Genomic DNA, 14643 nt, shown 5'->3' with positions numbered 1-14643 from the left:
CTATTTTTGGGAAATGTTCCACAGATCTTTGATCTATGGGGCTCTCCTCCTGTTCCTAGAGGAGATTGCAGAAAACAGCAGAAAAATAAAATAAGCCAACCTCCCTGATATCTGGGTCAACACTGAGCAGCAACTTTCAACCACTTACTACAGTCCCTGCTCACCTTGGTCAGAAATACATTCTTTAATAATATACCATGCTCTCTTGGTAAATTCAGATAACAAGTTCTGCATTCCTCATTTTCCTATCAGAAGAGGGTCAGAGCATGGTTGCCACCATAGCAACCACACTTTCGAAAACTCTGGTTGGAAAGCAAAACTCCTGCATATTTTGGGCCAAATCTGAATTTGAGCCAGAGAAGATTGCATTGCCTGTAAAATAAGGAAGTGTGCAGAACAAATACATCTGGAATTATGGGCCATGAGAGCATATGTGGCTGCCTTTGTCAGAGTCTTGGTCCAACTAACTCTGCACCAACAACTCTGATCTAGAAACTCAGGCCTTGCTACCTGAGATCTTCCAGATTAAGATACCTGCAACTGAATCTGGGATCCTGTGCATTCAAAGCATGCACTTCACTGCTGGGAAGTGGCTCCTTCACTGCTTCAGCAAAGCTTGTAGTGGGCAGGCTTGAGTCTCAGCACATGACTTAAGCCTTGGGGAGATCTGTTCCAACACTTAATGGACATAAGGATATATCTTTGTGCTACTTCACACACTGCAATTTCCTAAAACCATTTCCCCATGGAGCAAATGTGTGAAACTTGCAGGGAACTCAGCATGTGTGAATGACGCAACATGTGCCTGACTTGCTGTGAATATGTGCATTGGCTGGCTTCAACTTGTGCACAACACAGAATAACAGATTCATTGTAGAGTTGGAAGCAGCCACAAGAGTCATCTAGTCCAATCCCCAGCAATTCAGGAATCTTGTTGTCCAACATGGGGCTTGAACACACAACCCTGGAATTAAGAGTCTCATGTTCTACCAACTGAGCAATCCCACAAGCTTTAAAATGTGTACACAGTGAAGGTACTCCACATGCAAGTGTACCCCATGCATGCAGAGTGAATCCAGGGCTGCCAGGTGTGTGTGACAATTTCTTTACACCCTGACTTCATGCACTTTCCTACATGAAAGCATTCCCCATGTCAGAATTTGTAATGTTTGAATGTGGCCCTGGGTGTGTGACTTTTGAAAAATTCAGATGCACTCATGCAACTAATCCAACCTCCTGTGACCATGAATGTATGTTTCTGGATCTGCATGTGTCCACTCAGCTAATGTACACAATTTCAGAACTAGTATGGGCTGCACAACAGCTGCTGCAATCTTTGAAGGAGTGGTATGTATGTGTGTTTGTATGAAAGACACGGGGGGGGGGCTTCTGCAAAACTACTCCCTGGACCTCTAGTTGTTCCTTGGAGTGCCAACAACCTTGCCCTATGCTGGGAAAACAAACCTTTAAGTGGGGCACACAAGGTCTGAAGCCAAAAGCAAGATGGCCAGCTGGCAGCTGCTATGAATCACAGAATCATAGAATTGTAGAGTCCAACTCCCTGCAATGCATGAATATGGTAAAGGTAAATGACCCCTGGACAGTTAAATCCAGTCAAAGGCAACTATGGGGTTGCAGCGCTCATCTCGCTTCAGGCTGAGGGAGCCGGTGTTTGACCACATATGGCCAGCATGACTAAACCGCTTCTGGCACAACAGAACACCGCGATGGAAACCAGAGCACATGGAAATGCCATTTATCTTCCTGCCGCAGTGGTACCTATTTATCTACTTGCACTGGCCTGCTTTTGAACTGCTAGGTTGGCAGGAGCTGGGACAGAGCAACAGGAGCGCACCTGGATGCGCAGATTCGAACTGTTGAACCTCTGATCGGCAAGCCCAAGAGGCTCAGTGGTTTAGACCACAGTGCTACCCACATCCCCCCTTTTTTACCTGCAGGAATATACAGCTGCCCCATACCAGGATCAAACCTGCAACCTAGGCGTTATCAGCATCATCCTCTAACCAACTGAGCTCTCCAGGCTAATGAGCTCCATAGATAGTTCTTGCTTCACAAAACCCAAGTCTTGTAGCGCCATAAATATTTGCCATTTATTACTTCCACACACTTGACACCACTTCATCAGTCGCTTCAAAAGTTCTGCATTTATCGCACTGAATGCAGGTCTAGTTACATGAGCCGGGGGGAGAGGGGCACTCCAAGCCCACCATCGACACATATACCAATGCATTGCGCATGGCGTGTTGCCAACAGAGACCCTGCACATGGCATCCTGGAGAGATCATGCATTGTGCGAGCGATTATTTGCATGACCATTCCCAGTGCAACCTGTAGTGCGTCAAGCAGCCTCAGAAGTCCTTTGAGGCAGAGGAGTTGCTTTCATCCCCTCACTCCAATTGCCCTCTCTTACGCTTCTCCTCTCGCAAGTGCACCGCCTGAGAGAACATGCAGGGGGCGCGTTTCCACCACGCGCCTGGTCGGTTTCACACACCAGGAGCAAAAGTTGCGAGAAAGAAGAGGCACTCACCATCTCTCCGCAGGTTCGAAGCGCGCAAGGCTCGGATAGATCCGCTCTGGGCGCCGGCGCTGGAGCCCTGTCGGTTGCAAAAGCTGGCGCAGATCGCAACGTAAAAGAGGAGATGCTCAAGCGGTTGCATTGGGACGCCTTGCTGCTTAGCGCAAAGTCTTTACTTTTTTAAAAAGTGAGGACGGGTTCCTCTTCCAAATGGAATATCTCCCTGTTCGCGAAGCTTTTAAAGCCTTCCCTTTGTCCCCTCCCGAGCTGACTCTCCAAACTCAGCCCCGATGATGTCCAACATGAATGAGCTCCCCCCTTCCCCGCCCTCCTCCCCTCTAAAGTGGCTGGCTGGCTGCAGGGACGATGAGGTGGGAAACCTCTTTGCCAAGTTACAACAGTTAAGAGAGGGAGGCGGGCAAACGGACAGGTTACCCTCCTCCGCCAGCCCTCCGGGCTTCCTGCGCTCCACCGGCAGCTCCGCTTAAGCACTGGGGGCGGGAAGTGATCCTGCCGAGGGATCTGGCTCCGGAGACTCTGCAGGGGGTGGGGTGGGGCTGCTTCATCCAGCTGCAGGCTCGCAACGCCCCCCTCGCCGTCGCCAGGGTGGATAGCGCCCCCCGTCCCGCGCCTGAGCTGCGCGCCAGGCTCTGCCCGATCCGGCGGGGAGCGCTCAGAATCCGGCGAGGGGGTCTCTCTTCTCGCTCGGGCAACCGAGCATCGCCGCTCGGGGGGCTGGAGGTTCTCGGCGAGGTGGTCTGGAGGAGCGATCGCGAGCTTTTGGCTGGCTGGCTCGCTTTCTTTTCTTTTTTTGCGCGCGGAAGGGAAACGCGCCGGAGACGGCGCCCCAGGGAGGAAAGGAGGTGGCGGCGGCGGCCCCGGCGCCTCTGGCCACTGGGGCAAGGGAGGCGGCGGAGCAGCCGGACGGGGAGGAGGGGAAGGAGGGAAGCCGTCTGCTTTCAGGGCAACCTGCGGGAAGATCCCCTCTCAGGGATCCCAGCAGCCAGCAAACTCTCAATGCCTTGGGAAGGTTGGGGAATCCGCAAATTGTCTCTCTGATGCTAGCTCAGTTGGTAGAACATGAGACGCCTGATCTCCAGGTCTTGGCTTTGAGCCCCACGTTAGGCAAAAGTTTCTAGCATTGCTGGGGGTTGAGCTAGATGACCCTCGCGGTCCCTTCCAACCGTGGTGCCAGCTTGAATAAAATATTGGGCGGGAGGGGGGAAGGTACGCCCCGCCCTAAATAATCTATTGCAAACTGTGGTGCACACACACAATTTGAATGGCAATGCCCATCAACTGGGGGGGGACTCAAATTTTTTTGGGGGGGGCAAAAGGATCTCGGGCCCTAGGAGTTGGCTCCTCTTTTCCCAACTCTGCAATTTGATGGTTTGATGACGCATCAGATGCATCCAGGTTTGATGGCTTTGACGCATTTCTAGCCCACCTTTTGGCCCCAAGGAGTTCAAGGTGGCCCACATGGTTCTCCCCTTCCTCATTTAATTGACACAGCAGCCCTGCATGGCTGAGAGGCCCTGACTAGCCCAAGGTCACCTGGTGAGCTCCATATAGTTGTAGGATCCAGGCATAGGCAAACTCCGGCCTTCCAAATGTTTGGGACTACAATTCCCATCATCCCTAGCTAACAGGACCAGTGGTCAGGGATGATGGGACTTGTAGTCCCCAACATTTGGAGGGCCGGAGTTTGCCTATGCCTAATGTTGCCTGATAGTGAGCCAGACCGATGGTCCATCCAGTTCAGTATTATGATAGAATCGTAGAATTGGGATGCTGAGAGTCATTGAGTCCAACCCACTGCCATGCAGGAAGCATCCTTTGAGAAAAAGTGGTGTCCCCTTAAGGAAAGGTCTGTGGCTCAGTGCTAGAGCTTCAGTCCATGCCGGCTCAGTCCACAGCATCTCAAGGTAGGGCTGGGAATGTCTTCTGCCTGAAACCCGGAAGAGGGCCAGAGCTAGTGGTGGAACGTCTGCTTTTCAGGAGGTTCCAGGTTCAGTTCCTGACAAGACCCCTGCCTGAAACTCTAGAACTGCTGCCTGTCCATGTAGGCAATTCTAAGCTAGATGAACCAGTGGTTTCTATGCTAGGTATAGAGCAGATGGGGGCAGCCCTTCCCTCCCATCTTGCTTAGTTTCTGGGTGCAGAAGAGGGACAGAAGGTCCCTTTCTTCCTCCACTAAGCCACTCATTTCCTCACTTCCATGCAGTTGCTGGTTGTTCCCATCATCCCCAGCCAGCCGAGCCAATGGGTAGGAATGATGGAGGCTGCCGTCCAGCAATAACTGGGGACCCCCGTCTAGGTGTCCCCTGAAGACATTAGAAGTCTCCAGGTTCTCTCCCAGGCCTACCTGAAGATGTTGGGGATTGGACTTGGGACCTTGGGCACCCAAAGCTGATGCTCTATCACTGAGCCAAGGCCCTTCCCCAAAGAGAGAGGAGTGCATTAAAACACTTTGTCATCCCAGTAGAACTACCACTGAGCCACAGTCCTCCCCCTACCCACAGTGTGATAACTCCATCAGATTGTCACTCGAGGCAGCCATTCTACAGACTCACTTGGTAGGAGAGATGGAAAGCTGGGATCATTCCAACAGCTTTGCTGAAAGACCAACTGTGTCACACTCCTCTCACCCCTGAACTATCCCTGCTGGTCTTTATAAGAACAGGAATTGGTTCTTGAGTTTTATTTCTGCCTCTTCTCTCCTCGTCCCTTTCCCCTTGTGTGTTGGGTTGGATCCCCCCCATTGTTAACTTGCAGGCAGGGACAGTCTCATTTTAACTGATTGCATGTAATCTACTCTGGGAGAGTTTCTGGCCAAAAAGCAAGTTATGGGTGCACTATATGAAGAAATAAAAACCCAAACTGTTTAAAACAGGACTTTTGCAGTTAGGAAAGTCGTGGGGAAATGCACTGTGAAAAGTGTGGGATGGAAGAAGTATCAATGTATTAACACCCAACAAGCAAATCCACCCTGGTGAGATGTTTCAGTTGGTAGAACATGAGACTCTTAATACCAAGGTTCGTGAGTTTGAGTCCCAGCTTGGGCAAAAGATTGCTGCGCCGCAGGGGGCTGGACTAAATGACCCTCGTGGTCCCTTCCAACTCTACAATTCTATGATTCTAAATCAGAACAAATGACCAACAGAAAACAGATAATATAGCCTAACTTCTGTGCAAGCAATCAGGAGGAATGTTCAAATAAACAAGTCATCTTTAGGGGTCCAAATTTTCGTTCATGCATATCATCACTTACTTGCAATAGATCTGGGCTAAAGTATTTACTGAAAAGCAAAAAAAAAAGAAGAAAAAAAAGATAAGTGATCAGAAAGTCTGATACTTGGGTATTTTCATATTATGAAGTTCTTGGATTCCTCCCCCCCCCCCGCCCCCTGCAGCCACTGCCTTCCTAGCCAATTATGGTACCAGCTTGAGGGATGAAAGGACAGATTTCAAAGGCTGAGAGTGCCAAATATCCCAGAACCAGAAGAGCAAAGGGATAAAGTGAACTCCGAGGATGACAGCTGTTGGAAGGAAGCCAGTCACATAAAGATGCTGGCCCCGGAATACCAGAAGCGACTGGCATGCGTCCCAAATCAATTAAGGAAGATTACTGCAGCATAGGCAATATACTTGTCTCCCACAGCAGAAAATGTAGATAGCAAAGTTAAAAAGCGAAGAGAAATGTTAACTAATGAAATCAAGAAAGGAAACCTATGGATATTTGAATTGCAAAATTAGGTACGGTGGGTTAATTTTTTTATTTTTTTTATTTAAGGCAGTAGGATATGAAATTCTCACACAAATTGAAGGGCTGGTACATACTGGAAAGATTGGATTTGCAGATCATATAGATATATTTATACTGCTCCAAATCTTATATGATTTCTCTCAAGGGAAAACCATTAAGCTGTGCAGTTCTGTCAGCAACCATGCATGTCAACACCTGGGTGCATTTTTTTAAATAAAAAAAACCTAAAGAAAAAGACTGAATAGAAACATTTTTTAAAAAACGTAAGCAAAGGGAAAACAGTATTCCCAAGTGCCTGCTCTGATTTATGCCCCAGCCTCATAACATCCAGATGTTTTGGCCAACAATCTAGGAACACAGGAAGCTGCCTTTTAATGAGTGAGATTGTTGGGTCCATCTAATTCAGTATCATCCACACTGACTGTCAGTGGCTCTCCATCATTTCAGGCAGGTGTCTCTCCCACTTTACCTGGAGGTGCTGCAGATGAAGCCTGGGACCTTCTGCGTCCAAGTCAGATGCTCTACTACTTCAAGCATCCCTGACCACCAGCCATTCCTGCCAGGGCTAAGGGGTCCTGGAGCCCAAAACATTTGTGAAGGCACCAAGCTGGGAAAAGCTGGTCTTGCCATCTGCAGAACAGGTATGGGGAGATTCTTTAACACCAAGAAGGGAGGCTAAGCAAGGTAGATCTCCCTCTGGTAGCCCCTGCAGTTCTGCCCCTCCTTTCTTTATACTTAGACCAACATCCTGGGTTAGGACATTGCCAGCATCAACACAGTTGAAGTGGTAGACGATTTCATCTATCTGGGTTCCACCATAACCAGCTATGCTGGTCCCGGGGGGTTACCGTGCGCCATGGTCCGAGTCCAGTCCAAGGTTGAGGGTGTGGTATGGAGGCTGTCCGTCAAGGCTAAAGCGGGGTCCAAGGCAAGGAGTCAGGTGAGGTCAGGAACTCTGGCAGAAGAGCAGGACAGGGTGCAGCCAGGAACAGGCTACCAACAACATTGCTCCCGCAACCTGGGACAGGGCTGGCTGGCTTTTATCTGCCCCGAGGCATAGGGCGGTCTGGGTCCACAGGTGACTCATCTCTCCTGGCCTGGAGGCAAGCACCTGCAGGCAATGGGTCCTCGGCCACCTCCGTAGCCAGAGCGGATTCAGCTAGTGTCTGCTCCTGAGGATCCGGCACAGGTGAGGGCCCTTCAGGTTCAAGCCCCAGCCCCGGCTCAGCTGGTCCTGGAGGCGGGGACTCCTGTGCAGGCTGGGATTCCTCAGGTTCAGCCTCTGAATCTGATTCCCAGGCCATCACACCAGCAAGCTTTCCATCGATGCTGAGCTGGACAAGCGTATTTGCAATGGAGCTATGGTACTGGTTTGCCTATCCAAAAGGGTATAGGAGAAAGTGATGGTGATGCCCACTGCCAAGATGAAGGTCTACCAGGCTGGCGTGTTGAGCATGCAGCTTTAAAGAAGTGAATCATGGGCAGTGGCATAGCATTTGGGGCTGAAGGGGGCTCTTGATCTCCCCCCCCCCACTTTCCTGCTTCAGCTTCTGCTTCTGCTTCTGGACTTCTCTCTGCCACAGACTCTCCCAGCTCACTAAGCCCTGCTAGCTCTTCAGCTTCTGACACCTCCTCTTCCCAGTCTTCTCCCTTGGACCACTCATCGTCATCCCACCACCAACCCCAGGGCTCTGAACTTTCTTCCCTTGGGGGTTCCCCAGCTGGTTCCTTTCACCATTCCTCTGCATACAACCATTCCATGACTATAGAGAGGCCTGTCTTCTTCTTTCTTTGGTGATCACTTGTAGCCAAGTAAGTTTGTCTTCCATAAACACGGTTTTAACAGTAGGTCCGTAAGTGACTGTGGAGGCCAATTCTGGATCCATACGTCCTTTCACAGTGGGGACATTGGTTTCTGGGTGGGAGTTGATCATGATGTGGATTTGCCAAGCGTGTCTTCCTCCCAGCACGTTTCTCCCTTGCGTCCTGAGTTCGAGAGTCTTCAAAGCCCATGACACCTTTGGTAAAGGCTGTTCTCCAACTGGAGCGCTCTCAGGCCAGTGTTTCCCAGTTGCCAGTGTTTATACTACATTTTTTTAGATTTGCCATGAGGCTGTCTTTAAACCTCTTTTGTTGACCACCAGCATTGCGCTTTCCATTTTTAAGTTCGGAATAGAGTAGTTGCTTTGGAAGATGATCATCAGGCATCTGCACAACATGACAGTCCAACAAAGATGATGTTGAAGAATCATTGCTTCAATGGGTGATCTTTGCTTCTTCCAGTACACTGATATTAGTTCGCCTGTCTTCCCAAGTGATATGTAAATTTTTTTGGAGAGGCCTGTAGGGCTGTGTTCAGGCCCCAGGTTTGTAATCAGAAACCCAAGTCACATGGAGGGTTTTCCATGACTGAATGCCTGAACATCTCCCTTCAGGTCTTTTTACTCAACATTCAAAGCTCTGAAGCTGTAACCAGGAGGGATAGGGATGTTAGGGCACAAATGGTCCTGCTTCTCCCTCCATCCTTTTCACAGTGATGTCTGAACAGGGCTATTGCCGAGCAGGGAAGCAGACCAGCCTGTGCTACTCAGCCACCATGTTTGAAAGTCACATCTGATCTTATTTGTTTGTTTGTTTGTTACATTTGTGTACTGCCCTTCATCTGAAGACCACAAACACCAGCATGTACACATACGTGCATAATTTGCCTGTATCAACAAGCCTGCTTTTGTTTCCTACTGAGAAAGCTGCAGACTCATATGCCTGGAAACTGGCACTGTTTCCCATCATTCCTTAACTATCAGATCACCATTTATAAACTTGCTTGATTACTCTTCTTGAAGGCTCACAATAAAGCCGCAGGCTGTTCCCACCTTCCTTGTCCGTTTCCATCAGGGATGATGATTAGCAGTGCTGTTTCTTTTTTAAACAGAAAAGCTGTAACTTCGACCCCACAGGGAGCATTTTAAAAAAATAAATAGGGCTATTGTTAAGTTTTGCCACATTCCAAATCTGTTTTGAGAAAGCTGACATTCCTCATAGCATAGCAATAATTATTCCTGAGCTGAGCCAAATCTTCTCTGAACCAAATCAATACATCAGTAATCACTGGTTAAAATCTTCCAGGTACAGAAGTGCAGTAAGTAGCAAGACTGCTGATGTGGAACATTGCCTAATAAATAGCTATCAATACTGCTGCAGAAAAAGAGAGAGAAAAGAGATGGGGTTTTAGGATGTGAACAGGGATCCGGAACGGATCCCATTCATAATCCAGAGGTACCACTGTAAATAGGTACCACTGCGGCAGGAAGGTAAATACTGTTTCCATGCACTCTGCTTTCCATCATGGTGTTTCGTTGCACCAGAAGCGGTTTACGTAGTCATGTTGGCCACATGACCCGGAAAGCTGTCTGTGGACAAACGCCAGCTCCCTTGGCCTGAAAGCGAGATGAGTACCGCAACCCCATAGTCGCCTTTGACTGGACTTAACCGTCCAGGGATTCTTTACCTTTACCTCACCTGAGACCCTTGGATTAATCTGTTGCACGAACTCATCACCATAGGCTTTGCACTAGCAGATAAAGAACATTGGGTTCAACCCTTTATGATTTAAATGTTCCCCATTCCATTTGGTTAAATGAGGTTGTGCTTTGCGATCTCTGTATTTCAGTGACAGAACTGCTGAGAGTGGAGCCTGGGTTCAATAAAATATTACCGAAAGACCATGTCGAAACAAATGGCATAAAATTTGAAAGCCTTCCCACTACAAATAGACATATTTTTCCCTGCTATCAGATCTGACAGTGAAAACAAATATGAAGAAAATAATTTCACTGTCTTTGTTCTTTAGTTCCATTAATCTTAATTTAAGTCTGAAAGGAAAACCAAGAAGCATCAATCTCATTTTATTTCTCATAGACTCACAGACAAGCAGCACCTTCAAAGCGTTGCAATTGCTCAATCCAATTCTCCCATTCGGAGTAAAAAAATGGAATGGGGTGGGAGGGGGGAGAGGAAAGGATAAAGGATAAACATTATTGTTGAATCAATCCGTCATAAAACCTTCAACATATATGCAAGAGGGGAACTGAGGTCCACATAAACTGTCTTCAGACAGCACCATCCATAGGTAGGGTCATGACAGTGAGACCCATCTCAAACCATGTGAAGCTGGTAGAATGTGTTAACAGAGCTAAGGGCTGCATGAACAGTTTGGAAATCTGGACAAATCAGACCTGACAAAGGGCCCCGCAATGTCAGGTCTGGTTTGTGGGTGACAGTTTAAGATGAGCCATGAAGAAGCCAGTCATCAAGACCAAACCATGATGGCTAATGCCCATTAGGACATGCAGACTGGAAGGCAGGAAGGCCAACAGTGCCACAGCAGAGCCAACTCATTTGAGTTATATCGCCATCCTCCTCCCTGCTGAGTTCCACAAGGTCAATGCTGAGACTTAGGAGGAGGCAGCTGGCAAGGAGTGCCACCCTTGGTCTAGTTGTATGTACCTGTAAGAAGGCAGGCAGGTGGTAGATGACTGAAGACTGATGGAATAGTGCCTCATTTGCCGTAATGGACCAGCCTCCACTAGTCTGAACTTACCTGAGGCATATTCCAAACTGCTTTGAAATGCCTTTTGTGTATGGGTAATTTCTCCTGTTAGGAGTCTTTTTACTGGAGGTCTCCGACAGGTTGCTTTCCAGCAATTTCTGCTCTCTCCCCTGGCTTCATTGTCTCCTTCACAGTGCCATTTTGCCGAGTGGAAAGAGTGACTGGTGAACCACCAGAGCAATTGTGTGGATGCTGTGCTTGTGGGTATTGGTGGAAATGGGTGAGGTTTGGGAGAAGAATGGGGTGAGCAGTGAGTATTGTGTGATTTGTGTAGAGGTAGGACAGAGTTCAAATGTAACATGTGGTATTTTATGAGTCAGAATGTGCCTTCAGGGAGGCTGAAGAGAGGAGGAATTCCCGGCTCTGAAGATGCTTCAAAATGTGCTGCTATATTTTTATGGATTTATTTTTTTATTGCATTATTTGGTACTTTTATTTAAGGTTATCTTGCCCTGCATTGTATCTGCAGCTCAGCCACATTGGAAGGTGACCACTGACTGGCAGCTGACAAGGCAGACTACCAGAAGCCAATTTGCTGAGGAATCCCTCAAAACTGATGCTGGACCTGATTTATTTGTTTTATTAACACCTTATTGGCATCTGTCTTGGGAGACAAAGGAGCAGTGTGCCTTTAGGGGTGAGGTCAAACTGTTGGAAGGTTACAGTGCCTGTTGTGGCTGTAGAGACCGATATGGAAGAGACATGTTTTATTGCAGCTCGGGCAGATGAAGGTGTCTGTTTGGGCTGAAGTACATTTTCAGATCACTGCCTGTATGATAATAAGATCGAAAATTTACAAAGCGCAACAACAGGTAGATCAACAACAACAGCAGTGCCTTGGTTTCCTTAACACTGGGGTGTAGAAACGTTTTTCAATCCAAGGGCCATATGGAGAACTTTATGCAGGCCACGTTGCGTTGGCAGGTGGGGTTGGAGAGCAAAGGGATAGTTGGATAGTAGGATAGTTACATTCCAGTCAAACAAAAGTACACATACAACTCTCTTCATCCTCCATCTAGGCAAGCAAGAGGCATTGCCTCAGTTCAAAAGTTCTACCCAGGTAAAGGTGCTCAAGGAGGGTGCAAAGCTGAGCTGGCAAGAAGCGTAACTTGGGGAAAAGGGGTGAGGCCCTGTGGGGAGAGTCCCGAGGGTCAGATGAAGAAGCCTGGAAGGCTTGAGTTTCTCCACTTCTGCTTTGAACTCCCAAGCTGCTCTGAATTTGGCTCTTTTGTTCTGCTCAGATCACTGTTGCGCAAGCAACAGAAAACAGAATGGGATCGCCCTGAGAGCTGCTGTTTCTTCTGAGATTGCTGGTGTCATGTTCCCCGTTAATTACAACCTACAATGCGAAAGAGTCAAATGGCGCTAAAACTATTTGTCAGAACTAGGATGTTGTGGATAACCCTTCCCAAAACGACAAAAGACTCCATCCACTCCCAAATGGCACATTTTCAGATATATTTAAGAGATCAAAGCAGTATTTATGCACAGTGCATCCGTCATACTAACATGGATGTCCAAATCCCCAGAGATGAAAGCTTTCCTCAGAGAAATGTGCCAGGGGAACACAATTCATGAACAAATGAATGGTGGGGGTGGGGGGCAGAGGGAAGATGAGACTCTGCTACTCAGTCTTAAACCTGTAACTGACTGTAGCAGATAGGTCTTTCAAGTCAGAACAGCTAAACGTCCAGATCTGCTCCATTTCTTACTTCCAGTAGCATCCTTTGCAGGTTTGCACTTTCCCCCCCTTTTTAAAAAAAATACAAAGCACATGCACTGCTTTGTGCCAATATGCCCTGTCAGTTTTTAATGGACATAATTGAATCAACAAAATAGAAGGCTGGGACGAAAGGGAATGTCTACTGATATGAATGGGAAAGAGAAAAGTTTCTCCTCATATACAAATTCAAATGCATGCAGGTATGATCTACTCTGGTCTAATTCAAAGCACATCAACAGTTAAATAAGACTCAAAAGTGGACAAGGCAGTACTATTTAAATTATAGTACTATTTAAATTATAGTAACCATTTCCAAGTTTGCATCTGTATTTACAAATTAGCCCATACACAATTTATGCAAGCCCACGTCGTCTTTTGCCCTCTTTTTTATTTTATTTTCTCTTTGATTGGAAAACCGTGTCCTCTTTTTTGGCCACTGAAGCCATTGTACTGTATTCCATGAGCAACTTATTCCTGGCTTCAGCGAAGTGTGAACTGCACTGCAGTTTATCCCTTTTCCTTTATCCAAAGTGGGAGAGGAGGAAACACAGAGCCAGTAAAAGAGATGGTGGGAAGATCAAATATGCCTGGCACTGTGATGGCATTTCTCTTTCCCCTCCCTCCAAATAACTAAAAGTAGGGTAGGCATGAGATGTCAAAGTTGGGAGACATCTTCCAAGAATGTGTTTAGGTGAGACACTGAAAATCTGGATCACTTCCAAAACAAGAGGCTACAATGTAAAAGAGGGAATCTGGTAGGCTGGCTAAGATATTCCCTTTATCAAGGTGTGCAATTAGGCACCCAACATCTGCATCTTAAAAGAGGGAGATCCATCATGATTGAGTGAGCTCTGTTGTCATAGAAACAAATAGGTGGGTCTTTTCCTCACCCCCTCCCTTGGCTGGCAAGGAGAACAATAGCCACTGGACCTTCATTCCAAGGAAACCAAACCCTGGGGAAAGAGTTTGGAACCCCTAGACCAGCCTTTCTCAACCTTGGGTCCCCAGGTGTTGTTGGACTACAACTCCCATCATCCCTGGCTGGTGACTGGTCCAGCTGGCTAGGGGTGATGGGAGTTGTAGTCCAACAACATCTGAGGACTAAAGTTGAGAAAGTTTCCCCTAGAGTCTATCCCCGCTTAGAGATTGAGGTGGTGTGCATAACAAAATACCTCTTGACCATTTTGATCTGTGGAACAGGAACTTTTTCAAGTGCCACATAATATTCATCCCACACTTGTAAGCAATCTTTAATTTTTTTTAGCATAGCTGCACCTACCACTTGGAACGGCTTTCCCTCTGACATAAGGCATGCACCTTTACTATACTATTTTCAGTCCCTGCTAAAAACTTCTTTTTTGTTTAGGGAAGCCACCCCAGGTATGTGAAGCCGACATGTATTTTAAAATGTAATTTTATGGTGTGTCTTTTTTAAAAAATGCTGATGTTATTTGTATTTTGATAAACCTATTTTAGGTTAACTTGTTTCTAACTCCTATTTTTATCAATAATTTTGATGTATATTTTACATTACATAAACTGCTTAGCGGGTTTTTAATATTCCTCTTCTTCTTATTTACTATAATTATTAATCTGTTGAATAAAATACAATGCATGAATGCATATTGCTTGGTAAGGAGGTGGACTTCACAATGGAAAAATTTGTTTTTTTTAAAAAAAACAACACAAAAACAAACCAAAAATAGTACAATACACCAAAATACAATTATTGTAATTTTTGTCATAACAATGAATTCATTTTAAAAGGAATTCATTTTAAAAGGACAATGAGACATTATTACAATCAGGATAATTGTACAATGTTTGATAAATTCACTTATGCAGGTTTCCTTACCAAGGTCCTGTAGTTCCATCTTCAAGACAAAAAATACAGAGCAAGATCTAACGGGTGTGTTTCTGTCTCTGATCGTCCAGTGTTAATGATGCTTCTTACATGGAGATAACCAAACATTAGAAACCACATTCAAGTTGCATCATCCAAGACTGGA

At 46.8% G+C, this 14643-nt stretch overlaps 1 protein-coding gene across 1 annotated transcript in view; it reads right to left on the bottom strand.

The window, feature by feature from the left end:
- PDGFD (platelet derived growth factor D) overlaps nt 1-3332 on the bottom strand; it is a 151165-nt gene extending 147833 nt beyond the window's left edge. The window contains exon 1 of the mRNA XM_083499854.1: nt 2549-3332. Coding sequence (XP_083355980.1) covers nt 2549-2678 — 130 coding nt within the window. The 5' untranslated portion in view covers nt 2679-3332. The remainder of the gene's footprint in view (nt 1-2548) is intronic.
- Between the last annotated feature and the right edge of the window lie 11311 nt (nt 3333-14643).

The sequence above is a fragment of the Podarcis liolepis genome (genome assembly GCF_965112155.1).
Source record: "Podarcis liolepis genome assembly, chromosome: 4".
NCBI classification, from domain to species: Eukaryota; Metazoa; Chordata; class Lepidosauria; order Squamata; family Lacertidae; genus Podarcis; species Podarcis liolepis.
Note: the sequence above shows the minus strand (reverse complement) of the source record. Positions and strands in the feature narration are given on the sequence as shown.